Source organism: Temnothorax nylanderi, unplaced genomic scaffold (assembly GCF_030848795.1).
Source record: "Temnothorax nylanderi isolate EJ_2023f unplaced genomic scaffold, tnyl_v1.0 TNYL_tig0146_pilon, whole genome shotgun sequence".
NCBI lineage: Eukaryota > Metazoa > Arthropoda > Insecta > Hymenoptera > Formicidae > Temnothorax > Temnothorax nylanderi.
In genome coordinates, this window is record NW_027249208.1 from 113209 (window position 1) to 139379 (window position 26171).

Here is a 26171-nt window from a genome sequence, read left to right on the forward strand (position 1 = left end):
TCTCGCGCAACGTCGGCGCGCATGCGCGATGCGCGCCCACCGTCCGTGGGTCGCGGACTCTTTCTCTCCCTGCAGTCCCTGCGCTCTCTCTGTCTCGTCTCTCGCGACGTTGCGCGACGTACCCTGCGAAAGAGAGTTGCGCATTTTTCCGTCTCGTGCCCACCAAGACTGTAAGTACATCATCGCCGCGGAATTCAGCCCCCGCGACGGGAAACCCGTCGCGTCGCGAACCTCCGAGATTCGCGGGACGATCCGTGCGGGATGTTGGACGCGGGAGGGAAGCGAACGCGTGTCGAGAACGGGTTCGCGGTCTCTCGTCACGGGGAAACCGGCACGGGATCGCGATCGCAATGTCGTCTGCCGCGGCCTCGTAGAACGCCGTTTCTCGGCCGAACGTCAAGCGGGATCGGATTTTTCGGGAGGACTTTCGCGTTGCCGGGCGAGCGGATGCTGGTTTCTCGACGCGCGGCGACGTGCGGAGCGACTTCTAAGTTAGAATCCTGAACGATCGCGGCATCGGTTGGTCGGGCTTATGTAATACTCGCGAGACAGGTCAATACTATTCCGTTCGTACGTATGTTGGGGCTTACACTTCGCGATACCGTGGCACCGGGGATTTGTTTGCGTTAGGCTCTCGTGACAGAGTGACTTTGAGTTTTTTTTATGATCCCGAAAGAGCCGCCGCTTTCTTTAAGATTTGCGGACGTGGCACGTTTTAAGTTGCCCAGTGAATTCCCCTACGTGTGAAAACGTTTTTCTCCGTTCCATGAATGGATCAATGTACACGTATATGTATTTATCATATAGAATACAGAGAGTATACATTGTTGGCATATGTATCTCGGATTAAATTTAGTCTGCAGTTTTATTGTGATTATCTATATTGAGCTTTCTGTCCTTTTCCAATCTGTTCTGGGCTAGATCAATTTGTGAATGGCGACAATAGCGAGTCATTAAACAGATATTTTTACGGCGTTGCAGAACATGGCTCCTCCGACGTACAACGACCTAGGAAAGAGCGCTCGTGACGTATTTGGTCAAGGTTACCACTTCGGTTTGTTTAAACTTGATGTGAAGACCAAGACTAATTCCGACGTAGAGTTCTCTTGCGGCGGCGTGTCCAATCAGGACACGGGAAAGGTGTTCGGCAACTTGGAAACTAGGTACAAGTTCAAGGAACATGGGTTGACGTTTAGCGAGAAGTGGAATACTGACAATACTCTTGGGACCGAAGTCAGCATTGCGAATAAGTTGCTCAATGGTCTCACGGTCGGCTACAGCTGTACCTTCTCCCCACAAACCGGGTAAGTTTACGAGTATCAAAAACTTGAATGTTTTGCGATTTGTAGTAATATATTTGAATCTTTTATTTTTGTATTTGCAGTTCCAAGACCGGAAAACTGAAGACGACTTATAAACATGAAAATGTGTCTGCAACTGCTGATTTTGATCTCAGTCTGTCTGCTGGACCTCTAGTTTATGCCTCTGCCGTCGTGGGTTATCAAGGTGAATTTAAATATTAAATACATTCATTAGTATCAAAGCTTGATAATATCTTTTTGACACACAATTTAGATCTTTTATGTGCCCATCCCTTTGTCCCAAATACATATTTCCTTATTCTGAACAAGTGGAATGTTTTATGAGTAAAAAAGTAAGCCTGTCACACATTTAATTCAAGTGTTAATTGCGTTATCTGAAAGATTGTTGTTTAGATCAACATATTGTTATATTTTGCAGGATGGCTGGGTGGTTATCAGGCATCCTTTGACTCACAAAGAAACAAACTTACAAGGAACAACTTTGCTCTTGGATTTACCGCTTCTGACTTTACTCTTCATAGCGCTGTGTAAGTATAATAACAAAAATGTAATACTGTGACATTTCTCGATTTGATTAACATTTCATTAACGTGATATTTAATATGTTTTTAGGGATAATGGTCGCGAGTTTAGTAGCTCCATTTATCATAAAATAAAGCCGGAATTGGAGGGAGCAATTAACTTGGCGTATAATTCCAGTAATAATGTAACACAATTTGGTATTGGTGCAAAGTATAATCTTGATAATGATGCTAACATTAGAGCCAAAGTGAATTCTAATCTACAAATAGGTTTGGGATACCAACAGAAACTGCGGGACGGTGAGTAATAATTCCAAAAAATAGTTCCTTTTAAAGGTTGAAACAATAGGAAAATATCTTAACATTTTTGTAAGCGTATGATGCAACATAGATCCGTTATAAATAATTTTATGTATAAATTCAAAAATATTTGGTATATTATAGTACGCAAGTGCAATGAGAAAAAGTACGTAATATGTTTTTCGTTCGCGGTACTAGCAAAACATTCTATTAATAACTTATGCTCTGAGAGTGTCCTCTGAGTATTCACACTATGTGGAGAATAAGCTTTTTGGCAGAGTGACAAACTTCACAATGGTCTATAGTAATGATTTATGCAATATACAGATATTAAGTTAATAAATCTTTTTACGAAAGCAAATTTATATATTAATAAATCGCTAAATAACTGAATATCTATTTACAGGTGTAACTTTGACGCTTTCTACAAACATTGACGGGAAGAACTTTGGCTCTGGTGGCCACAAGTATGGCGTCGCACTAGATCTCCAGGCTTAAATACGTACCATATAAAGTAATGCTTATTACGAGAAAGCAAAAAATTTATCCCATACGAATACATATTTCGTGACTTCTGTGTCATAAAATCGGCGTGACAGTACATGCTTCAAATAAAGTATTACCTGTAACATGTAGATAGATTGGTCCTTGAATAGATGCTACAAAATATCATTTGACGATCGCATTAGTTTATATCATACATAATTATGACCATGAATCAGCAATATCTCTTGTGAGCAATATGGCATCGCAATTACGCATACAAGTTTGTACTGTTAGTCGTATTGAAATTCCACACGCAGTTTTTTGTCAGTTCCTGTTAACTGAAATTCTTTCCATAATCGAAAATGATACGCTGGGGTAATATAAAGCGAAGAGGAGGGAAGAAAGAGAGAAAAGGCAATAGTTAGGCAATAGTATGAGAAAAGTTTACATTAATAAAAACATGAAAAGGAGATATTTAGCATGAAAAATTTTGTCCGTTTGCAGTAAATACGCATAAATATCCGTATTATTAAGAATATTTTTGTATTATACTTTGTATTCGATTATCATATTATTTCATATATGAGTAATATAATTTTCGAGCAAAGTGAAATATTTTTATGAAACGTTACAATTGTTTTAATCAGATAACTGACATTGCAAATCACGTATCTTATCTCTTGCTGGGTAGGACCAGATTAGAGTATATGACGGGCATATTTTTATGCAATCAAATAGTGTTAATAATGCGATTAATTGATAGTAAATGTATGCGCATTTCTTTTGGTATTATCACATAAGTGATATAAAAATATGATGCCTTCTCTAATTCATATAAATAATGCAATTATACTTGTATAGATTACAAAATTAGAAACCATTCATGCCATTCTCTTATTATAAGGAACAGGTGTATCCATGTCTGTTTCTTGTTAAGAAGTACTGCCAGTTTGGCTAAATTATGATGTTTGCCTCAGATGTTAACCAAAGTATATTCCTTTACAGAATTCACATGTGTAGTCACATATGTATAAATTATAATGGTCATATTTTCAAAAGACATGATGAGTAATTCATATATGTATAATTCCATTACTTTATTTTATATAGGAAATAATAATTGTTTGTGAGATAAAAATGGCTTTTATTCTCCTAACTAACTATTAGTTATTATGTGTGGATTCAGTAAAGAATGTTGTACGAAGTACGAATGTGATTTATTTACAAGAAGAACTTACATTGTTTTTTTCTCATCTACAACATTATCTAAATCGACTGCAAATAAACAACCATTTTAATGTTTCTTCTGAATTCATTTGCGATAAAATTGGATTTTTAGTTACATTTTTTTAATGAGTGATACGAAATTATGGAATTGGTATTGTAGAGCATTAAGGATGTAATATACATTTAACGTATTTTAAATGTACAATACAGACTACTTTCAATTCTAAAAACAATGCGGATCTATTTCTGGAACGGAAGATTTTACGTAGAAAATGATCAAATATAATGGATGACGTGCATTGGGCGATATTTGTGTCTCAACAATGAGCTATATAAATATTCACTATTTTGGCTGGCTGTGTATCGTGTACATATTGTAAATGATTCCCGTGTTCCTCATTTGACATTTCTCCGTGTTAAACAAAATCTATATTAATGCACCATCTGATCGTCCATTGCTTTCGCGATCCATTCTGGCTCCGTTTGAGCTATTTTCTCAATAATTTGATTCACTTGATAACATAGCGATTGTATTTGTTTGTCCCATGTAGGTAAAGTCTCACGTGCTATATGGAAAAATAAGACATATTAACTTCTAATTTGTGTGCGTAAAGAACGATAAATACTTACAAATTCAAGAATTTAAAGCAACTTACTTTCGAAATGTACTATGGAATCGATTTGATCTATATATCCATTCATTCTGCCTTCAGTAATCATTTGGCTAGCAATTTTTTCCGCTTTAGTAGGTGGAATATCCAATAATGCACCTAATTCTTCGAACGAAATGTTGTTGTACAATTTACTAGCGGACAATAAATTATGTTCGATAACGGCACGGTCGAGTATAGTGGAACCTAATCCGTCGATAGTGGACGCTTTCTGGTGAGGTTGCAATAATGCTTCAAATTCCTGCAATTCAGAGCGCCGAATGATACGGTCCAGATACATTTTCTCAAGAATCGAGTAAGCGGGGAGTTGTTGGCAGCGTTCGTCTTTGAACAACGTAGCCAACATCCGACTTCTCTGCTGTCCTGTAAGAAGAATAATGTGAATAACCAGTCCAAGAAATGGAACGCGCGCAATGTTGATCAATCGCTTGCCTGCAGAAGCCAATACTGTGCAAATCAATGCATTTCTAAGAGCAGTCATGCGTTCATCTTCATGAATGATGGACCTATATGATAACTCATTGTACCTCTGAGCTGCTTCTATAAACTTTCTTCTATAATCTAGTACTCTTGCATAGCACACTTTATAATAGATTTGTAACTGTTCGTTTTTAGATTCGGCCTATGGAACAATAAAGAATTAAATAACTGAAACATAAGAAAAAAATAAGTTTGAGAGAGAGAGAACAAAGGAACTACCTGTAAAAGTGATGCTCGATTGATAAACGCTTCAGCCTGTACTGGGTCGTCATCTTCCAAATATAATCTAGCAATTTTAAGATAAGTCTCGAGTTTGTAATCGATAGTATATTGCCTGAAACGATTAATTTCGTCAATGTCACGTGTATAAACAATAACAGAACTTGATTGATATATGTATATGTTACTTTTGTCCTGTTTCCAGTGGTATGCCAACTAAAACATTTGCAGCTTCTCGCCAGTTCTGATTACGTTCATAAATATCAGCTAAATGTTGCCTTATGCTAGCTACTTGCTCTTCAAAAGAGATCACGCGTGGTTGAACCTGTATAAACATTGCGTTATTTTAACCAAAATACGCTTTAATATCTAAATTACTCTCATTTCCGCCTCATCAATCGAAGAATAAGATTTACCTTGTCCAGCGTGTAATGTGACACAGCTTTTGATATTTCATCGGGCAAGAATAGTAAACGACTACTGACATCGGTCAGTACTTGTCTTGAGATTACCAGGCTCACGTTTTCGTTCACAACTATAATAAAAATTTATTTAAGAGGGTTATTTCTCTGAACGTAGAATGTATACATTGACAAACTGACACATCAACCGTCTGTGTCCTAACACTAAACTATGGTCAGTACTCCAAGGTCTGGCTTTTTAATAGAACTTTTTACATCATTCATCTTTCCTTTTTTCTCCACATTGGAAAGTGTAAGAAGTTCAACTAAAAAGTACACACCACTAATGTTGTCTCACGTGGCTCAAAAATGATTTGATGACGTTATTATTACATGAACATTTCAATATTATATCAAAATAGAACAATATATTACGTTTCGATTACAGATAATTTTTTTTGCAAACACAGTACTATCATGGTTCTAGTAATCATAGTACTGTCTATCCTTCACGCGTCCACTTTCTAGACCAGAGGTCTGCATTCCTCTCGTAACCTGTCCGCGCGGCGTGTTAAGCGCAATTTTTTTTTGGAGGACATTACAGTCGCCGTGCGACGGTTCTGGTGCGTCTCCGCGTACGCGAAGTGCCAGCGGGACAAAAATAACGTACTTGCTTCGATGAACGTCTTCAAGGCATCGACCAGCTCCTCGCCGGAGGACAACAATATCGTGTCCAGGGTTGAGCGGTATCTAAACAGAGAACGGTACGCTCGTGAATGTACGATCGGAGCGTGGCGGTTCGGTTATACTCGACGCACGTACTTTTCGGCCTGGTCTTTGTGGGACCCGCCGGAATGCGCCAAATTACTGAGTTGTTGACGCACGGAAGCCACCGTCACCACCATCTTCTCGCGCGATGATATCACTTGCCACTGCTGCTGCTGCTGCCGACTTCTGTGTAAAAAGAGGTCCGAAAGATGCTCGCGGACATGCTCGCATTTCAGAAGGCTCGTTCGTCAGCGCCTCAATGTACGCAGAACTACGTAGCCGATACGATATTCCCGATGGGTAACGTGCTAAGCGCGTAGCTTCTGGTTCCGTTCCGCGCTACGTTCATAAGGCTGCGTTGCTGCGTTCGGGGAGCGCGCTATTAGCGCTATTGCATCATTCTATCTTTATCGCTCATCAGGTGTAAAACAAGGATAGAATAAGCAAATGGCGCTAATAGCGCGCTCCCCGAATCCAGCCAAAGTGAACGATAATACAAATCAATAATGCGACAATCAAATGGGTTTCTACCACATTTTGGGAGCTTCCAAGCAAGCGACACAAGTCGACACAAACGTCGTTCTCTCTTTCTTTTTTTGGCAATGAGTAACAAAGACGTCGCTTGCTGGAAAGCTCCCTTTGTTGTTTATTTTTATTTCTTCAGCTTAATATGTTCTGCAATAGATTAATTTTTTATCGGTTCGTGAAAAAGTATTCTCCTACAAAGGTGATAATATTTAAAAAATGTGGTCAAATGGGTATAAAAATTATGCATGATATAAAATTTAACATTTTTATATTATTATTATTTTTTTATTATGGCAGCCAAGATATCAAGACAGGATCATTTTTCGTTGACATACAGAATGCATGGTATGTATGATCAGCGACAATTTTCACGTATCGTATCTTAATTGATACATTAATAAAATATCTCATTATTAATAATAACTTTTTTGTCGATATGATAACACGTTGGGAGCCTATAGAAGCGTCTATTCAGCGTCTTTGCACGTTTTGTGCTCCAAACACACGTCGTAACAACACTTTTCCCACTCGTCGCACTCGTGATCGCTGTCGCAGTGTTTAGGCGGCTTATACCACTCGTAACTCCTGGGACAGTGGGCCCTCAAGGGCGGGCAATGCTTCTTCGGCTTCCACTTCGTCACGAGCTCGTGCCAAGGCTGCTCGACGTGCGGCTCCGCGGCGATGCCGAGCCAAAGCCAGGGAAAGAGGAACGAGTGCCAGCCGTGCTCCGACGAGTGCTCCGACGAGGAATCGCCTTTCCCGTTCGGGCAACAATAGTACCGATGATTGCCCATTTTGCACCAGTACTTGCAAGACTTCATGTAGGCTTTCGTCAGAATGGCGAACAATAATAGCAGACACAATGAGTTTCCGCGCATGTTGAGGCGCTTCCAAAAGCAACGATGAAAAACGTTTTGCTTGATCGTCAGTTATTTTACTTGGCCTCGCTCTAAATAGTAAAAGTCCTGTTTAAAAAAAAAATTAATTATTTAAAATATGATAACCGATGAAACATGATAATAATAAATATAAACAATAATATATTTTCCATAAGAATATTTTATCTCATGGACATTCTTCATCTACTAACTAAATAATTAAGTATAATTTATACTCAATATTTTTTTGTTCGGAAATATACGATAATGATTGTATGCGTAAAATTAGCTTTGAAAATTATGATATAGATCGAAGCTTCCCCCTGTTGTACAAGACGACTAATTTCGTATTTTGTGTAGCGTGAGAGAGAGAATCTTTAGAAATATCTTGAAATTTTTCTCAAGGTTTGCACTTACTTGCTGCACGACGGTCCACGATCCAACCGACGACAGTTCCTCGTTTAGCGTGTCTTATACACGAGAAAGAAACACGCCCCTACCCGGCGAGGAGGGTTGTAAATCGTGCGAAACCTCCAATACACGTCCATCATCGACAACGAGCGAGACACGTTTGCTCGTGCTCGATTTCACATGTCAGCTTTGTAAGGTCTCGTCTCCGATGGCTACTCGGAAAAACGTCGGGAAATGTCAGAAACGAAGGACACGTCATGTTCGCGTTAGAACGTCGCGTTAGAATCACCAGGGCCGAATCTACGAAGCAAGCGAGCGATTTTAAATCTTAACGTCGCGAGCGATTGATTGTGTGACTCCTTAAAACCTTACACGCATTTAATTATCCCTTAATTCCCCGTATCCTTCTCCGCGCCCCACGTAGATCAGAAATCGATTGAAGTAGGATAGAACGCAATAGTTTGGTCTTCTCAAATTTTTGTTTATTTTATGAACGAAATTTTAAGTGTTTTACGATGGTTCAGTGCGAAGACATGAGTCCTCTCCGTGTTGCTAACACGTTGACTGCTATGGTGGTCATTGATGACTGATGACCGGCGCTATTAAATTTTTTAAGACACTTATGAAAAATATATGTCATCTAATACAGAATTTTAAATAACACAGGTAGATAACAATATAAAGTCAAAAGTGCGTTATTTAATATAAATATTCATGAGGGTACAGTCTTATATTTATTCAAATATTACTCAATATTTTATCATTATATATTATTATAATCATGATAATGAAAATTCTGCTGTAGTTCCCAGAGTAAATCGTACAAAATTTGTGTGGCAGTCGACGTTAAGCGTTAATCAGCAAAACGCGTATAAATGCGACCCTGAAAACGAGGCGAGGTTGCGCGAGCGCGGAAATTTTTCGTCCGCGATATTTCGCGGAGGAGCCGCTTGCGGGACGTCGACATAATCGCCGGCCCCGATTTACTTCGTCGTGCATGCTAAAAAATCGCCTTGTTTTCCTCAACGCTCGCACGTTTCGAAGTGGCACGAGATAAAAACGTGAGAAACGGAACGGTGCGATACGCCCCGTTCGCGGGATTCGGAGCTCGAAGCCGGTGAGATTTGCATCAGTGATTTGATTCCCCAACGCTGCGAATACGCGAGAAAGTTGTCGAGCATCGCGCTTTATTCGAAATTACAATAAGCGTACGATATATATGACGTCGTGCCGATGGTATCCAAATACGAGCTCAGCGAAATTAGACACCGATATTAATTTTCGATAAAATACTCGGTGATGTACTACAATGCAATGTAATTAAATATTAGTCATTTATTTTCCCTAGTAATATCAGCATTGTAGTATGCATGGCGGCATCTGGACTTTTGTTTCTTTTCGAAGAGTTCGAAATAAAAAAAAGTCATGCGACGTCCGGTGCAACTGACCGAATTGAAGTTGCAGCGGATCAGAGACGCGGACGTAACGATCCGCGAACTCCCGGCCAATCAGCGACGCGTATTTTGAACTTTTTGAGCTAGTTAACAAACGGTCGCCGAGTCGGCGGTACGCGGACGGCTCGCTCGCTTAAACAATTAAGTGAAAATCGACCCCGATCGTCGGATTCGCGCGCGAATAAGTGGTGCATCGTAGCGGCGACGAACGAGGGCGAAGCGAGGACGAGACGAGGTGGTGGACGACGAGGCGCCTGGAAGGAGGGTAGCCGCGAGATCCGGAGTTCGGCGAACGGGGAAAAGCTACTACCCGGGGATACGCATAGGTAAGTGATCCGACAGTAATGTTATTCTCGAATTTATTCCTTCGAAAGTCGCCGCAAATATATATACATCCCCCCGATGCAGCGAGATTAGGCGAAATCTAATTCGCCGTGATCTAATAATTTAAGTACAAACATGTCCGGAAACTTATATATATTAGAGTCAAAATATTCCGTTTAGCTGGGTGAAAATAATTTCTGTGAGAGCACTTTGAGTCTCTTTTATTGTTATTTATCTATTTAATATTATTTCGCTTGTCTACTAATTATTATTTATATACAACACAATTTTAATTTTGTATTAGATATTAAAAATTCTGTTTAATTAAATATCTCACTGATCTATAACGATCCATGACGGTAGATCAAACGCGACGGAGTTTATATATCTCGCATATGAAGTTGAGATTTTGGATTTGTGATTATATAATTTATCATAATTAATTGTGGTATGATTGCGCAATATATATTGAGAGGAAATAATACTTACATTGTGCAACAATGACATAATAAAATACTGTGGCATCACTGCGTATGCGTAATATACATATATTATGGTATATACATACAAAGAATCCGGTATCTTGAAGATACCTTCCATCTAGAGAGAAATTAATACTTGTAACGTTTGTTCTAAAAACGTTTTTGTGTTTAGAACCCTTTTGAGTTCAACATCTTGTCCTACTTCTAATATTTTCAAGATCTACAATGTTACGTTACCGGAAAACATTCTAATACATAACTATAATCGCAAAAGATTAATGTGGAAAGACTTTCGCTGTATCTTCTTGTCCGTTGAAGAATTTTTTTCATCTTTTAAGCGCTTGAAGGAAGTTTAAAACTATTAGCTACATATTCGCGCTTCTATCTCCTATAAATTTTCATTTATAAAAGACAGAAACTAATTCTGCACATTGAATTTCTACAAATTTATTACATGCGTGTAATAAATTTCATAAAAATTTCGCTACTCTATGAATCGTATGCTACAGTACACTCGTTGCGGTACATGCTTCGCAGAAATTTACATCGCGCTTTAATTACACCATTAATTGCACTCGTTATATTACAAGCTACGTATATTTTTTTTATACACAAATAACAGAGATAGGAAAGTAGAATTGTGCTCTCTCATCGAAATAGCATTTTTACTTTACTTTAATTAATAAAAATCGTTCTAGATGTGCAGCCTTGCTCGTAATAACGCATATAACTTATGTAACATCTGAGCGTTTGTGTAATGTTGTGTGTAATAAAGAAGAAAAAAAAATGCTCAGCGCAAAGAGAAACGTATACTACAGATACTAATATACTGTAAGAACACTCGCCATTAAATTGTCCTAGATCAGTGTGAGTGCTTCTTTTGGTTCGCGTCTTTCTGTTGTCGGCTTATTATCATATCACAATATCATAGATAAAATATTAAGATTCTGTTTTACGTCTTAAATTGGCCGTCATTTGTGGATTATAATTGTAAAACCCTGAGTAGTCACTAAATTAAACAAGTATAATACAACTAGCTTCTCTGTCTCATATACAAGATTAAAAGATCCATAAATCAATATCAAATATTTTCAGAATACATTAAACTGATAAGTATCTTCTCTCTCTTTTATATGCAGAAAGTAAATTTCGCAATAATTTAATACTGTTACTTATTATAATATATGTATAGTCTGGCGATAGGATACGATAAACTATATCGGAATTATTTGTGGTCTTTTTCTATCCTTAACTAAATAATAAGTTTTTAGTAGCTAAATATCATTTTACTATTTACACTTGCTAATTAGTGTCTGTAAAAATAATATCAGGTTTAAATATATTAGCCTGTTTGTGTATAGGAATGGAACCAACACCATTTGCAATAATTTTCTGTACGGTATTCATAAAAAAATATGTCTTTGAATTGCGCTTACATCGTAATAGACTACAAGTTACAATTAATTCATATTGAGGTCAATATATAATCATCATACAATTGCATATAGATTACGTTTGGAACTGGCGAGAATTGATAAAAATTGTTGCCAAGAAACGTACTTAGAGCAAATGATTTCTTTTAATTCTGACCAATTCCCCATGACTCACTGTTAATACTTGGGCGATTTAATCTACTTTTATGTTTTCAATTGGAGTCATTAGATTATACCAATTTTATGGGATAAAAAATTGCCAAGAAATATATTTTTACATTTTTTTTAGTGAATATCAAGTTAAAAATACATCCTCAAAAGATCAATATCTGTCTCACTAATGATATCAAGTAATATCATTCGCAATATTTTGTATTCATAAAAAACATGTTATAAATTATCCTGAATTATGAATAACTGATGTGTACACGAATATAAATAACTCCAATTGAAATTTTATAGAGAGGCTCGATCGCATTTAACTATAGCATGCGGAAAATATTTCATCTCTCGTGGAAAAATAAATACAATTCTGTCTCTAAGCCGTCCGTCGCTTTACCTTCCAATACATTCGACCCCGTAGTTGTCATGTATGACCAATACCTCGTACTCCAGGTAGGGCATTTCCTGGCCGTTCAGCGGTATATAACACACTTGGTGATTCGGTTGTATCTTGCCGATGTGATAGATACCCTCGTGCAATACCCTGCCAACGAACAGAGCGTAACCATCCTCGGTTTCGCCGGCAGGTAAAGCGTGTAGAGGCACGCTACCCTCCCAGGATTTCACCCAGTTCACGTCCTTGCCACACAGCACCTGGAATTCTCGCTTCTCGTGGGCATTGCCGCCCCAGGCGATCGTGCAGACGTTGTCGCGAATGCCGCCCGGTGTCACTGTGCCCTGATGATGCGCTCGGCCGATGTACAAACCGTCCTCAGAGGCCATTACCGCGTTCCGAGGCAGTCCAAACGCCTCGTTAAAGTCCACCCAGAAGTGGCACGTGTCCATCAGTTGCTGCCTGATGGCGGGTGACGTGAACTGACATTCTGGTAGCACAAGTGTTAAAAAGAATTTATATTTTCTCGTGCACAATTTAGATTGATCCATATAGGACGTTAATGCACATTTATGAGTTTGCTTATACTGCAATCTAGGAATGTTCAATATTGAATAAAAATAGTAAAACAAATTTTACAATAATGTATCATAATGAGTTAACGTACCTTCAATTATCCATTCCCCGGTTGCACCCCAAGCAGTACTAACTCCTATGTAATTTATGACAAATGGGCTTCTGTCTTTATAAGACATGAACGGCATGTCAAAATCATCCTCGCGGCTAACACTTAATAGTCCATCGCAAGACCATCTGTAGAATAAAAGCCGATTAAAATGGGAAATATAGTTTATCTAAATTCATCTTAGGATAAAATGTATCATTTTCTCTTACTGTATGAAAATATCACATATCTCATCAGGGTTCAGTATGTCCCTGGTGTCTGCTTCTGCCACATCTGGTTCTGTATTATTTCTTTTTATCGCCGACATAGTGTTCCCCCATCCGCCAATAATAATCTGACATAGTACAAAATTATATAAGAAAAAAATACTTTTATTCTTTAAGGAGTTATTAAAAATATACGACATAAACGTAGCAAAAATAATTATTGCATAAAACACAAGATTGCATTACCTCATATACATTGGAGTCACCCCCAAGGTGTGTCCGTAAGGCAATCCTTGCATCGTGGCTAGCTTTAATGCCTAAACTAACGCTGTTTTTTGTGATGGGTATGTAACGGTAATCAAGACTGTCCGCAGTGATAATTCTGACTGAAAAAGAATCATCGGACAGTATAAACGTGAGGATAATTATTTTTCTGTTAAAAAAGACTAAGCTTTATATAATTATGAGATATAATTTATAACGAAACTCACTTGGACTCATTTTTTTGAAGAGCCTAGAATTCTTAGAATGTATATTACAGGAGTCAATAGCAAAATGACTCATATTAGTCATACACGGCTCGCATTTCCATGGTGCCGTGCCGTCCAAACATCTGACGAATCGTTATCTCTCATTATCTCGATCGGTTTATCACTTAAAACAAATAAATAATCCATGTTAAAGTTCCGCGTACAAATGTATAAATGTTTGCTATCGATGATCAATACTGTGTCGCGAATGTAGTGCAACATTTGAGATTGTCTCTATCCCCCATCTCGAAAGACGCTTAATTCCGTAAAAACAATCATCGTATTCGTGCAAAGGGAACGAGCGTTAAGTCGTGTGATAAATAAAAGACACAATGGCATCGAGAAACGATCGTGAACTTGTGTATTTTGGACAGCTCCGAGTGGTCAGGTCAGGTCTCAGGTCGGTGCGACGTGCCGAGCAACATTATCGTGCGGGTGACGCAACATCGAAATTCGAGCACGTGCACGCGTCAAGACGTCAATTGGCTCGATTGTTCGTTCGAGCTCGACCTGTCTCGTTACTCGTTACGAGGAGAAAACTCACACGTCCGTGAACTCACTGATAGGCAATAGGCATGACAGCTCCGGCTGTATCGTCGCCGCTTATCGGGAACGCTTGCGACGCGATACGGGGAACGCACGAGAGAGCGAGCGACCCTATTCAATCGAGAAGACGCGATCGGACGACCGTCACGCGGCTGATCGCGTCGCGAATCGCGAATTTCGCGATCCTCACGTCAGTCACATCTCCCACACGAGTGGACATCCCACAGTACAGTAGTACAGTCCCCACTGTTGTTAGGTTGGGAATGTTGGGAAATGGGAGTTGGGAATGTTGGGATCGCGATTCTGTCGACGTATCGATACTTTCCTCTCGATGTTCCCAGCGATAAATTAGCACCGGTAGTTTTCGCCCGTTGCCGCAAAAATACCGATTACTTCTGTCCTCTGTCAACAATGCTGTAAGCGCTCGAAGATACGTTAATTTATTAACAGCTTATGATACCAGATTACCGATGGTGTCGATGGTGTATCCCGTTTGAAATAAAAGGTCTTTGGGTTTGCGATATATATCGCGCGCCAAAAGTCAAAGTTCGGGATATTGTTCGAGATATACAAAGTGTTGGCTTTTTAAACACCGTACAATATATTCGCCTGAAGATACGATCGTATCAGCTACTTTTTCTCGAAGGTCAAGATTTTACTTGCATTGGCTTAAAGAGAGTTTCATGCTTGGAATTAATTGTGTTCGACTTTCCATTCCGATTTTACTTTCTGTACTGTATGACGTGCGCAGGTACACGGTGTTACTAAAAGCTTATAAATTATTCAATTCTTAATCATCAAGAAACGCAACTTAAGCACATATATCTAATAACCGTAAGAATAATGCGTAATGATAATTACATCAATTAAAGCAACTTCTTACCTTGTAACAATTTAATTTAAAGCTTATTTAATTACATCTGTAATTACATCTCTGCGTTCAATTTTTATATAAGAAGGATATAGCATTTTATTTTTTAATTTATATGTCACGTATTTTTATAATTCTGACCTGAATTATAAATCATATAAAGTGAGCTTAATTTTAATTGCGTGTATTAAATGTATTTAAATAATGAATTTAAATCAAATTGGAAAATATTCAATTTTATTCATTAATATTAATATCATGTGCATATTTTTCTCCTCCTTTGTCTTAAAAATTAATTAGTTAATAATATATATCGAATATGCGATACTCGTGCACACATATACAGAATTGTTTCGAACGATTCGAAAAGATACACATTTTTATATCAAACGTTATCCGCATGCTAACGTTGAATATAGCACGCATGTAAAACAATAGAGACATTGACATTTACATTCAACTGCCTGGGTCATTGTCGTCCAAGTACCTATTGAAATACATCTGGTTAACTTAGGATCAGTGCGCTTGAATGAATACATGCGAACGCACGTGCGTGCGCGGAAAGTAGAAAGCATTAAAAAGGACAACGAGCAAAACTATAAACGCTGAACATTGGACAGGTGTACTTAGACGTATACGTACTATTTCGACTTCCGTGAACAAGTGGCAAGGGATATTGTAATTTTTTCTGCTTCGTCTACGAACTTTCGAGCTGGCTGCACGAACTTGAAACGCAGATACATCCGGCAATTGTACAGACACACGCAAATTGTTCCAATCGAGATTCATTTCCTATGCACTCTTTTATTTTGCAATCTATCAATTAACTCTTTATCAGGAATGATATATTGATATTGATGTTAATAAATTTTACTTTATTTAATTTGTTTGAGATTGCAGACTATCCTTTTACAGAATAATAATAAATAAGACTTGCGATAGCCGCAATAACACATAAATGTTAAATACAAAGTATTGATATGGTTAATTTACTGTGAATAATAAAAAGAAAATTAAACGTTTGTGAGTGAAAATGCAACGCTTTCTACAGTAAAAGTTTCAAACCGTGAGAAATAAAGTTCCCGCATTAAATTTGCTATATTTAAGGGAATGGAGAAAAACTTTCTTTTCCAGATAGCAGCATTATTATTCAAGCAAGACACTCGGTTTACGTATGTATGTAAAATACATCTTAAATATCCTCCGGCCGGAATTTCAATTAGTTAAACTCAAAGATTTCCGTAAACGTATATCCAGATATTCATTAATTGACAATTAAATCGAATCGATTACATGATAAACGATTAAATGAATAATTTGTTATCATGTATACATGAAACTTTTATATTTAATTAAATTAAGCAATTATAACTATACATTGCTGTATAATTGAAATTGAATTTATTTCTAACAATAGATAATATCTCGATATTATCTTTAAGAAGTGTTATAAATTTTATTGATTTTGTTGGTACCAAATAAAAAAGAATTATATACATATAGTATATACACACATACTATTTAAAAAGATAATTAAAATAAAAAGAATCGTATGGGAATGATTTTTATCGTACTATTTTATATTTTTTACAGTCTGTGATTAATTACACTAGTATCTTCTATGCTCTATTGAAGAAATAGTATACCTATTAATAGTACAAATCATACGTAATTCATGCGTGCATCTAATCACTGCTGTACCCGGGAACTTTAACTAAGGATATCCTTTCTCACATAGGCCGTTATGAGAACTACTTATTCGTTACTATGTCGTGCAATCACAGTGATGTAAAGAGTACTATGATACAGCTGATTATCGTAGTAGAGTTAAGACGGGGACAATTCTTCCTAGATTTATTCCGGAACCTTCGTGCATTAGGCATGTAGGTAGGTCGCAATACTGCACCTCGTACTTCACTATGCGGTTGCACAGAGAGGTGACCCATTGCTTTCCCTGTAAAAGCGAGGAGCTAAATCAGGTTGACTCGTTTCTCTCCGCTCTGTATGGTCGGGTCCCGACCAATGTCACATCAGTATGTGCGCACCGAGATCGCTTTTACCTTTTCGTGAGGCGAGGGAGTGGGCTGCTGGGGGTATAAAACAGAAAACAGCGCTTTTGCCCGCCAATATGTGTGTAGTTCCATTTTAGTAGACACCAGAAAGGTGTCTAGTTTTTACTCGATTGACACTGAGCTATTGTTGATTTTGTTGATACGTGGCGAGAATCAGTATGTTGCTGGTAAGTAGATACCAACTCAAGTGACGTAGAGGATATCTGCAGAGTATTTCGAAAAGCAAAGTAATTTAGCACGTTTATTGTACATCCGCGTGTAATGCTACGTGTATTATTTGTCGGCATTTGAGAATGAAATTGGAGAAATAAAAAAATATTGTATTTTCTCTTTAACTATATTTAATCAATTGCTCAGTCTACATAATGTGCTATTACCGTATGTTATTGTTTAGAGAAGATATCTTGAATAAAGCTTTGTTTCGTTACCTCAATTTTCGAGTCGTGTATATTACTTTGCTTCTGAAATAAATTTTTGTTGGAATAACTCACGTGTGATTATACAGGCAGTATTTTCTCAATTTTATATTAGATCGATTAGTTTTTCACGAAATAATTATCTTTTTAGAGCGCAGTGATAATTTGTTGTATGATAGTTGCGAATGCGGATCCGCCTCTAAACAGTACGTATTGATGAAGTTGCATCTAGGTTGCTTTTCTATATATTTTTAAAAAATCTTATGCATGACTAAGATTAATGTCCATTTCTACCAATGCAGATTAACTTTAATCTCGATTTAACTTACTCTTTATCCTTTTTTAGATTTAAAAATTAGACAAAGATAAAAAGTAAGTTAAGCGGAGATTAAAGTTAATCCGTATTGATAGAGAAATGGACATAAATGTAATACTTTTTGAGAATTTAGAATATTAGCAATATATTGAAATCTTCAATTAGAAATAAATTGTATCACATTTCAATAGAAACCCGATTTCGTTGTAGGCTATTCTTTTACTGCAGGCGATAGCAATGGGTATGATTACAGTAACACCGTTACTAGTAATGGATACTTGGGATCGAAGGATGGCTATCAAAACGGTGGAAGCTTTTACGGTGCTGGAGACACCAATCATAAATTATCCAACCATGTCAGCAGTCACTCGTTAATTAACGCCGGTAGTCAGGATAATATAGGAGGAGGTAACGCAGGAAACAGTTACAACGGGTACTCCGCTAACGATCACGGAAATGAATATACAGGATATTCCAATACCTATGAAAATTCCGCTAGTGAATCTTACAATACACCCACTCGCGCAACGTCTACGCCGCTCAGAGGATATATTGGCGGTAATAATAACGGGGAGTCGACCTTTAGCGCGTACACAAGCGATTTGGTTAACAAAGACTCCGATTTCGGTCAGTACGCGTCTAGCAGCACCAGCAGCAGTAAAAGAATACCCGCTTATTCCGGATACAGGCCAACCCGGATATCAGATAATTATCCCGAAGGCTCTACCGATAGCGGCGTACAGGGATATCTCGGTTCCTCCGGCTCCTCAAGTTATTCCGAAAGTGCTGATCAGATCTACGCGCCTTATTCGTCAGGCGGTCTGACTAGCGAATACTCGTTTGGAAAGCTGAAAAACGACCCGTTGAACTTGAAAGGAGGCAACAAGTACAGCGGCATCTTTTCCATTCCGTCCGAGACGCGTTACACGCGAGGAAGCGCCGGGCACGTGAGCTATAATCGCGACATACCGTCGTTCATGTCAACGGGTTCCGGACAGTCATTTCTGGGTAGTAATTTCCCCAAGACGCACGGTATCTATTCGTCGGGTAAACCCAGTAAATACGGCTACAAATACTTGTCTCGCTACGCTCCGAATAGCGGTGTAACTTACGTGCCAAGGGAACGCGATGGTTATTACATGCCTGTCGGCAAGGGTAGTGGGAAAGTCATCATAATTAAAGATAGCAGTCCGAGTTATGCCGGTCGTGTTTACTCCGACGACCCGCTTTACGCTGCCAGCAGCGTAAGCGGCTACAGAAGTAAGAGTGGTTTTGCGAATGGTTTCTCCGCTTCGCCGAATTTTGAAGGATACATTGGCAGTGGTACTTACGATGACAATCCCACTATAGTTAGACGATACAGGACCAGTGGTCCTATGCTTTTGCAAAAGTCTATTTACCCTTAATTAACTTATCCTTTCGATTTAAGATCGTATTTAAATAGTATAGCACGTCGATATGTGTGTTTGAGATTTGTATATATATTTATTTTATAAGTATTTTATAATAGGGATTTCTCCAATATGTTATTCAGAATAAAAATGTTGTTCAATTTTTCGTAAATGTTTAAATAATTATTTATATTATTTCCTTTCTCATCTCTCAATCATATATATTTTCAAAAGTTTATAACTATTATGCCGTACATTAATAAGGTATTCTTGATACGTTTTTTTTTTTGCCAAGAATTCTTCTTCTCTGAGAAATTTTGCGTTTTCTCTTTTCATAGAACCAAGAAATTATCGATTAAATAAAAATAAAGTTTTTGTAAATTAAACTTTTTGGTAAATAATAATACTTATTCAATATTAATCGGTAAGTTATATAGAGCAAATAAACACATTTAAGATCTGTTTGTATTTATTTTTTAAATACTATCTAAAAATTACATTTGTATGTTATCTATGATAAGTACAATGTAGGCATTGATATTGTATAATAAAAATATTTTAATTATTATACATACACACACATCTAATTCTATAAATTTGATATAATAAAATTATATGATATTTTAATGTTCAACATTTTTTTGACGTAATGTTCATGGAGGTGTCCTTGATAATTTAGGCTTAGCTAAAAATGCCTCTTCTTCTTTAGCAAGTTCTGGATCATTTTTCCATGAAGTATCATTAATTATATTGCTGTTACAGTTATTACTATTCCTATAAACAATTCTGTCACTAAATAGATTTATAATAGCCAGGAAATAAGCAGAAGCATTATTAACAAACAATAAATATAAAGTTTATTCAATATCATCATTTGGTATAAAAATACGTAAGTTGCTATAATAAAAAAGACAATATTATATGTACAAATAATACAAAGCATACAAATAATACAAAGCACATGCTTCAAAAAATAAATATTCAAAAGCTGTGAAAGATGAACCGCAACTGCAACGATTGCATAAAGTATTACTCACAGCGATGCTATGCTACTGAACTTCTCCATTTCTGTAAAAATAAGATTTAGAAATTTTACTGAATTTATATAGTAAGATATTAATTTTTATTTTATTTCTCTTTGATTTTTATTTTATTTCTCTTTGATTATTTTCATGTTTTAATGCCACATAAATAATGGGAAAAATATAGATCAATTAATTCGTATTAAATGATATATTCTAAACAATCTAAACTATCATTTCGAGCGACGCGAAGTGTTTTTTAAATAGTTCCAACAATTTTGAAATGTGTCATCTAACTGGTTAATATTTATCTGAGTTTCCATCACTTTCGTTACGTGCTCCAATTTTCTCAAGGTTCTGCGTATGTAGGGAAAGTTGTAAAGCTTTCACTGAATACTACTGCTTGTGAATTATTCTCTTAATGTGCCAAGTTCATCATTTTTAAGTCAGTTCAAAACGAGTGGCAGTATACTGGATATGCTATTATTCAAATAGTAGCTAAGAATGTGAAGTACGTACCTGCTTGGCCACTCTCGTGACCGGATACAAGAATCGTAGAAGATGTCACTGCGGTTTCACTGCTATCCCTGTAAATCGATATCTGTTAATAACGAAATAACTAAAAATAAAAAGTTAATTACAAGATTAATTACGATGTAAATTAAATTAACAACTGTGTTATAATATCTTTTATCAAATTATTTTGCATCAAATCATTCTAATTAATTAATAACACACTTGGAAGTCTGACTTTCATATAAATAAATTGTATCGTTAGGTATTCTTTCAGAGAAATTTCGCTTATGAGATTTTATCGTTTCTGAGGGCAATTTTTCTAATCCCGTTTTTCTGAATTTTCCGTCATGTAATTTTCCTATATTGATCCTATTCTCCGATCTGCGTAGTTTTAATTGATCTCGTTTATTATTATTTATTCCAAACCTTAAATTAATTTCTGTCTTAAGTTGATTATCGTGATTATCTAATCAAATTCGTATCGATTATGGCTGCTCTTTCTGATCGCGCTTGATAGGCATTTTGATATTATACCTACTATATAATATGTCAATTTATAAATATAAGTTGAGACCAGTTTAGCCGTTTTCTGTAGATAGAAAGAGTAACTATAATTTTAGGACATATATTCTGTACATATGAATACCTTAACGCAGGATATGGATGTTTATTACAGACATGATTATTGCGTTGATTGTCGTAAAAGTCGATAGGATTGAGCGTAGATATTTGCTGTAGAGTCGTATCCGTGTTTACAGTCTCTTGAGGAATTTTCGAAGAAACACTGTAACACATTGCAAGTAACGTTTCTCCGTTCAATTCGCCGATATAATTTTGCAGTGGATCGTTTTCATCTAATTCACTTTCCAACACATCCAGGTCTTCCTACGGAAATGTTTAATGTCTAAATTCATTCGAAATTTATATGATATTTTTGTACTCGCATCGTATACTCGCTTACGTTATCATCATCCCCGGTTTCGTCATTCTGCGGTGTGTTAACATTTTCATATCTCTGTACCCTCAATACATAATCTAGGTGTTTTCTGTCATACCGAAATTATTATCGTTTAAGAAATAGAAGTTTTATCTTTTAATCGTATTTATGAATATAAAATTCTAAATATTACAGCAGAGATTTGCAATTTCGATAAAAAGAAAGAATTACAAACGTATCAAATATATTTAAATGCGAAAATTATGTTGTCCTGGTATTAGAACCCTCATATTTTGTATAAACATGTATTATGCATGTACCTTATTTCTGCAGTTTTCTGTTTACTACCTAGATATTCCGATATATTCGAATGCTTAATTCTTTTCGCTTCCTCATTAATTATAGGATTGGTCAAAAAATTGTTAAGTGCTCCATTGATGTACGGTAGTGACTAATAAACGACACGAAAATTTTAAAGATATATATTAAATTTTGTAGACAAAATTTTTCTCCTCTACAAATATATTTTCATTAAATGCGCGTGTAATTTTACTCACGGATGTATGATCTATCGAGAGAAGGACGAGCAAAGTAGACACGAGTAACGAAGATATTTTGGACGCTCTGGCCTGTGCTAATCGATGTAACGACAGGTTCATTAAAAGTGCGGTAGCGTATTCGAGCCTGTATAAACTTATGATGCGACATTTATCGTGTAGATGATTGATCAACCATTCCAGCAGTCCGCTCTCTATCATGTATATCCGTTGCTGTCTACGTAAAGACAGTTTTTGTAACATCGCCACCATCATGTCACACGCGAAAGGATCCACTCCGTCAGCGTAATTATTGTCGAGACAAGTAAAGGTCTGAAATACCGAGAATCGTAATTTTTTATTATCGCCATCCATCAATTTATGATCTCTAGCAACTTCTAATAAACATATCAAAACTTGTCTGATTCTAATATTTTAAATAATCGCAAGAACGGTTACATCCGTTAGTTTACGTAGAAACATACCACATTTACGACAGTGGATCTGACCGACAGATAATCTCTTCCGCATCTGAAGGATGACAGGGTGTTCAGCAATCGTGCGGTGAATTGTTGCAAGAGATGTCTGGCATAAGCTTCTCCCGCGGTCAGCAGACACGGTAGGATCGATTTGCCATTGTCGCTGGCAATTTGTCCGTGAAGCCCCAACAAATCGCGAGTTATGTATTCGTGTAGGACTTCGTCCTGTTCTGCTGAATGCACGAGCGTTATTTTCTAAAAAAATATATATGAGATTTTTGCAAAGATGACTGGATACCGTCGCCATTGTAAAGCTATTGATCATCTCAGTACCCAACGCAATGCTTGTAACAGCAATAACTTTGTTTTCACGTCCCCGTTAATTAGGTGTAACTTGATCTTTTTATAATCCAATAATTTGGGAGGTACCGACACTACTGAGACATCAAGTTTAGGCAGCGCAATTGTTTTTACGTCAATACGATCGAGTTGTAACAAGGACGGCTATCAAAAAATAGCTATACATTAAAAATGAAAAGTTTATAGAAGAATACGCCATGATCTTTCTTTCTTTCTCCGTTTTACTTACATACGAATAAGTCTCTCTTATGTTTTGATTAAACAAATCTGGAAATATTTTCATGCAGATCTCGAGTGTTCGTTGCACATCAACTTCTTGCCCTTTCACTGAATTCTCCAACGCCACCGTTAATTCACCGGCAACGTCTATCAGTTTATGATAGTCCGCGTGTAATTTGTGAAATCTTACTTTTAATTTCTCATAATTTGTATGAATACTATATAAATGAGACTTGGTTAACGCTAATTCACGATTATATTGAATCAATCTTTTATCTGACTTGTGCATCTTCGACAAACTGTTAACGCTTTCTCCCGGATACAATACATCTTCTCGTGAATTATTGACAGCAATTTGATTTCCAGTAATATACGTTTGTGTGCTTCTGTAAATGATAATGTACGAATAAGACATTTTCTAAACTCTTTACTGACATATCGAAGGAAAGGTATTTTACTTCGATTTTAAATTTGTTTTGTTGAAAAAACTATACTGCTCCTCATCGACATGGTCTTCTAGAAATATGGGTATATCTCTGTCGTTTGGCACAATTGGCACATTGTTCTTTCTAATCTTATTTTGCGTAACATCCGACTCCACGGTTATTGTTTTTGTTGCTGGCATGGTTGTATGAACCTGTACTAGATTCTGCGATTGTGCTTTATTAGAGTTTATATTGTCTAAATCGATTAATTCCTACAAATTTCGTATCATTTATGATTTTTATGTAATATTTTTTAATTATATTATAGTATATATTATTATTATTATTATCGTATATAAATATAATATAGAGTTCAACTATTGAGTTTGCTTACTCGTCTGTGACGTGTGATAAACGAATCTAGATTTTTTGATAACTCATCTAACCAATCTTGTTCTAACACTTTGGAGAAAAAAGTATCTGCATAAAGATCTTCAATAAACGGTAGTGCAAAAAACGTTTGTAATTCTGTATCATGTTCTAATTCCTTGCCATCCCCATTCAAATAATCTTGCAATTGTTTCATGCTATTTTTCTCGATTTCAGTGGCATTGTTCTGTTTGTCATTAATAATATCTTTAGGCTAATTATTTTTTAAGTATTGAATGTAACGTATAAATTATCACACTAAATTTAGGCATTTTATATTAAATATAATAATAAGAAAATATTTAAGAACACAGAAAGTAATTTTTGTTAGATAATTTATTTAAAAAATTTCAAATTACCTCCTTGCATTTTTCCGAAACAAGATCTTTTTCCGTTGAAGACAATCTCAGTGTACTTATTTCTGATGTTAGATCCATAACAAAAATTAAAAATTGTTATTTAAACATATAAAAAATTATACATATATGTATAATATAGAATTATCTTTTTTTACCATATTCTTTATATCGATTGGCGTGTGATTTACGTTTAGGTAGTACAGCAAAGTGTACGTGTAAATAAAATGTTAGCTTTTTGTATTCTTCACATTGCTTTATATTATCAGAGAACAAGTCATTCCACAACTAAAAGAAAATATACATACAGTACAATATAATCAGAGATATTCAATTGGAATATAAATAACTTTTAATAACTAATATGTAAATAATTCTTTACTTGGAAAAATGTTGAATAATCTCCAGTATTGTAGCACAACATTAGTCGAACATAGGGATCTATTACTTCTCCTAATTTATGTCCCAAATTTTGAAAGCCCATTTTTGAAGCTTCTTGAACTAAAGCTTCAGCAGTGCTTTCAAAATCATGATCCAAAAGAAACTGCGAACCATTTTTTCAATTGAAATTTAAAAAACAGATCAGTCTAAATATAATATTAAAAAGCTGTTGCAGATTATTAATTATACCTGATGGATTACTTTGATGTTTTTATCAGCCATTTGATTCTTCATGGATACAACTCAGTACGTATCTTCCCCTGCCTAGAAGTATCGTCATTAAAAAAAAGGACTGTAAAATTATAAATAAATTTTGTATATTTCGCAAAGCAACACTTAAACAATCTATTTATCAAAACTCCTATCTATGTATCCAAACTACCCAGGTAGCAAGCACTCGTCATTTTGACGTCAAATGACGTCAAAAGACGTCAAAATGACAGACTTTTGACGTCAATTGACGTCAAAATGACGAGTCTTGCTACCTGGGTATGTATCAAAATGGTGATACTCAAATCACCATTTAATTAATATCTTTATTTTGCTTACTCCCACTGACATTCGGTTATTATTCACTTTATTCCGACACACGTAACTCGGCAGGTATTCTTCTGACAAACTCATGCCGCAGAGAATGTGTCAGTTTAGGTTTCATTAATCGATTTTATGCAAATACACTATATTGATCAGCATACGGCATTTCAGCAGCAACGCAACGTGTATTCCACGATTGTCGCAACGGGGCTCCAATTTTTTACAATTAAAATTCGCCTTTGTTAAACGGGATACGTTTGTCACGAGCGATTTTTGTATCGCGACTGATCGCGACGTTTCGACATCCGCGTAAACGGAGTTAGTAATTTGCCATTGCCATGTGATCCGAGGAAGAAAACAAACGTTTTGACGTTTACGGCTGCGTACTACAACCGCGGAGGCTTCTGCTAGCTGTCAAGTTTC

At 36.4% G+C, this 26171-nt stretch overlaps 6 protein-coding genes and 1 long non-coding RNA gene across 11 annotated transcripts; 3 read left to right on the plus strand and 4 right to left on the minus strand.

Moving 5' to 3' along the window:
* Window positions 1-11: 11 nt before the first annotated feature.
* Window positions 12-3931, plus strand: LOC139777384 (voltage-dependent anion-selective channel). Of its 2 annotated transcripts, none has more exons than XM_071714777.1 (6): window positions 12-170; window positions 982-1304; window positions 1385-1506; window positions 1741-1849; window positions 1935-2143; window positions 2550-3931. In XM_071714777.1, the coding sequence occupies exons 2-6, from the start codon at window positions 985-987 to the stop codon at window positions 2639-2641; spliced, it is 852 nt and encodes a 283-aa protein (XP_071570878.1). In that variant the 5' UTR covers window positions 12-170; window positions 982-984; the 3' UTR covers window positions 2642-3931. The 2 variants fall into 2 exon arrangements, with proteins under 2 accessions (XP_071570878.1, XP_071570879.1); XM_071714778.1 differs by lacking the exon at window positions 12-170 and adding an exon at window positions 762-780.
* On the minus strand, window positions 3825-6662 carry Csn4 (COP9 signalosome subunit 4). The gene is made up of 8 exons (XM_071714768.1): window positions 6450-6662; window positions 6298-6377; window positions 5643-5761; window positions 5415-5551; window positions 5227-5341; window positions 4960-5149; window positions 4513-4890; window positions 3825-4422 (listed from the first exon to the last, which is right to left on the minus strand). The coding sequence occupies exons 1-8, from the start codon at window positions 6530-6532 to the stop codon at window positions 4289-4291; spliced, it is 1236 nt and encodes a 411-aa protein (XP_071570869.1). The 5' UTR covers window positions 6533-6662; the 3' UTR covers window positions 3825-4288.
* LOC139777386 (uncharacterized) lies at window positions 6522-7969 on the plus strand. The gene is made up of 2 exons (XR_011719344.1): window positions 6522-6656; window positions 7221-7969. It is a non-coding gene; the product is annotated as an uncharacterized lncRNA (long non-coding RNA).
* On the minus strand, window positions 7175-9686 carry LOC139777385 (uncharacterized). The gene is made up of 2 exons (XM_071714779.1): window positions 8219-9686; window positions 7175-7888 (listed from the first exon to the last, which is right to left on the minus strand). The coding sequence occupies exon 2, from the start codon at window positions 7799-7801 to the stop codon at window positions 7391-7393; it is 411 nt and encodes a 136-aa protein (XP_071570880.1). The 5' UTR covers window positions 7802-7888; window positions 8219-9686; the 3' UTR covers window positions 7175-7390.
* Window positions 9687-10522: 836 nt separating this feature from the next.
* LOC139777382 (C3 and PZP-like alpha-2-macroglobulin domain-containing protein 8) lies at window positions 10523-14697 on the minus strand. 3 transcript variants are annotated; one of them, XM_071714769.1, is made up of 6 exons: window positions 14443-14697; window positions 13844-14006; window positions 13599-13738; window positions 13356-13480; window positions 13129-13274; window positions 10523-12951 (listed from the first exon to the last, which is right to left on the minus strand). In XM_071714769.1, the coding sequence occupies exons 2-6, from the start codon at window positions 13923-13925 to the stop codon at window positions 12461-12463; spliced, it is 984 nt and encodes a 327-aa protein (XP_071570870.1). In that variant the 5' UTR covers window positions 13926-14006; window positions 14443-14697; the 3' UTR covers window positions 10523-12460. The 3 variants fall into 3 exon arrangements, with proteins under 3 accessions (XP_071570870.1, XP_071570871.1, XP_071570873.1); XM_071714770.1 differs by having other exon boundaries at window positions 14427-14697; XM_071714772.1 differs by having other exon boundaries at window positions 14240-14697.
* Window positions 14698-17529: 2832 nt separating this feature from the next.
* Window positions 17530-19560, plus strand: LOC139777394 (uncharacterized). Its single transcript, XM_071714790.1, has 3 exons — window positions 17530-17538; window positions 17939-17993; window positions 18314-19560. Exons 1-3 carry the CDS (start codon window positions 17530-17532, stop codon window positions 19507-19509), a joined length of 1260 nt encoding a protein of 419 aa, XP_071570891.1. The 3' UTR covers window positions 19510-19560.
* A 411-nt stretch (window positions 19561-19971) lies between these two features.
* Window positions 19972-26139, minus strand: LOC139777389 (lisH domain-containing protein ARMC9). 2 transcript variants are annotated; one of them, XM_071714787.1, is made up of 17 exons: window positions 25764-26139; window positions 25404-25478; window positions 25156-25317; window positions 24932-25061; window positions 24777-24838; window positions 24383-24604; window positions 24022-24260; window positions 23574-23949; window positions 23318-23488; window positions 22991-23239; window positions 22527-22838; window positions 22290-22420; window positions 21994-22078; window positions 21679-21917; window positions 21036-21103; window positions 20532-20562; window positions 19972-20268 (listed from the first exon to the last, which is right to left on the minus strand). In XM_071714787.1, exons 2-17 carry the CDS (start codon window positions 25446-25448, stop codon window positions 20148-20150), a joined length of 2643 nt encoding a protein of 880 aa, XP_071570888.1. In that variant the 5' UTR covers window positions 25449-25478; window positions 25764-26139; the 3' UTR covers window positions 19972-20147. The 2 variants fall into 2 exon arrangements, with proteins under 2 accessions (XP_071570888.1, XP_071570887.1); XM_071714786.1 differs by having other exon boundaries at window positions 25404-26139.
* Window positions 26140-26171: the final 32 nt, after the last annotated feature.

Bases quoted from the DNA above. Each gene is read 5' to 3' on its own strand.
- LOC139777389 (XM_071714787.1), bottom strand. From the start codon at position 25,448: ATGAAGAATCAAATGGCTGATAAAAACATCAAAGTAATCCATCAG. The intron at 21,918-21,993 runs GTAAGCGAGTAT...ACATTTCCGTAG, and splicing joins AAACCGGGGATGATGATAAC to GAAGACCTGGATGTGTTGGA. The intron at 20,269-20,531 runs GTGAGTAATACT...AATTGTTTATAG, and splicing joins TTCAGTAGCATAGCATCGCT to GAATAGTAATAACTGTAACA.
- Csn4 (XM_071714768.1), bottom strand. From the start codon at position 6,532: ATGGTGGTGACGGTGGCTTCCGTGCGTCAACAACTCAGTAATTTGGCG. The intron at 4,891-4,959 runs GCAAGCGATTGA...TTCTTCTTACAG, and splicing joins CACAGTATTGGCTTCTGCAG to GACAGCAGAGAAGTCGGATG. The intron at 4,423-4,512 runs GTAAGTTGCTTT...TTTTCCATATAG, and splicing joins TTCCATAGTACATTTCGAAA to CACGTGAGACTTTACCTACA.
- LOC139777394 (XM_071714790.1), top strand. The intron at 17,994-18,313 runs GTACGTATTGAT...ATTTCGTTGTAG, and splicing joins TGCGGATCCGCCTCTAAACA to GCTATTCTTTTACTGCAGGC.
- LOC139777385 (XM_071714779.1), bottom strand. From the start codon at position 7,801: ATGCGCGGAAACTCATTGTGTCTGCTATTATTGTTCGCCATTCTGACG.
- LOC139777382 (XM_071714769.1), bottom strand. From the start codon at position 13,925: ATGACTAATATGAGTCATTTTGCTATTGACTCCTGTAATATACATTCT. The intron at 13,481-13,598 runs GTAATGCAATCT...GTACTATGTCAG, and splicing joins GTGACTCCAATGTATATGAG to ATTATTATTGGCGGATGGGG. The intron at 13,275-13,355 runs GTAAGAGAAAAT...TTTATTCTACAG, and splicing joins ATATGTGATATTTTCATACA to ATGGTCTTGCGATGGACTAT.
- LOC139777384 (XM_071714777.1), top strand. From the start codon at position 985: ATGGCTCCTCCGACGTACAACGACCTAGGAAAGAGCGCTCGTGACGTA. The intron at 1,305-1,384 runs GTAAGTTTACGA...TTGTATTTGCAG, and splicing joins ACCTTCTCCCCACAAACCGG to TTCCAAGACCGGAAAACTGA. The intron at 2,144-2,549 runs GTGAGTAATAAT...ATCTATTTACAG, and splicing joins CCAACAGAAACTGCGGGACG to GTGTAACTTTGACGCTTTCT.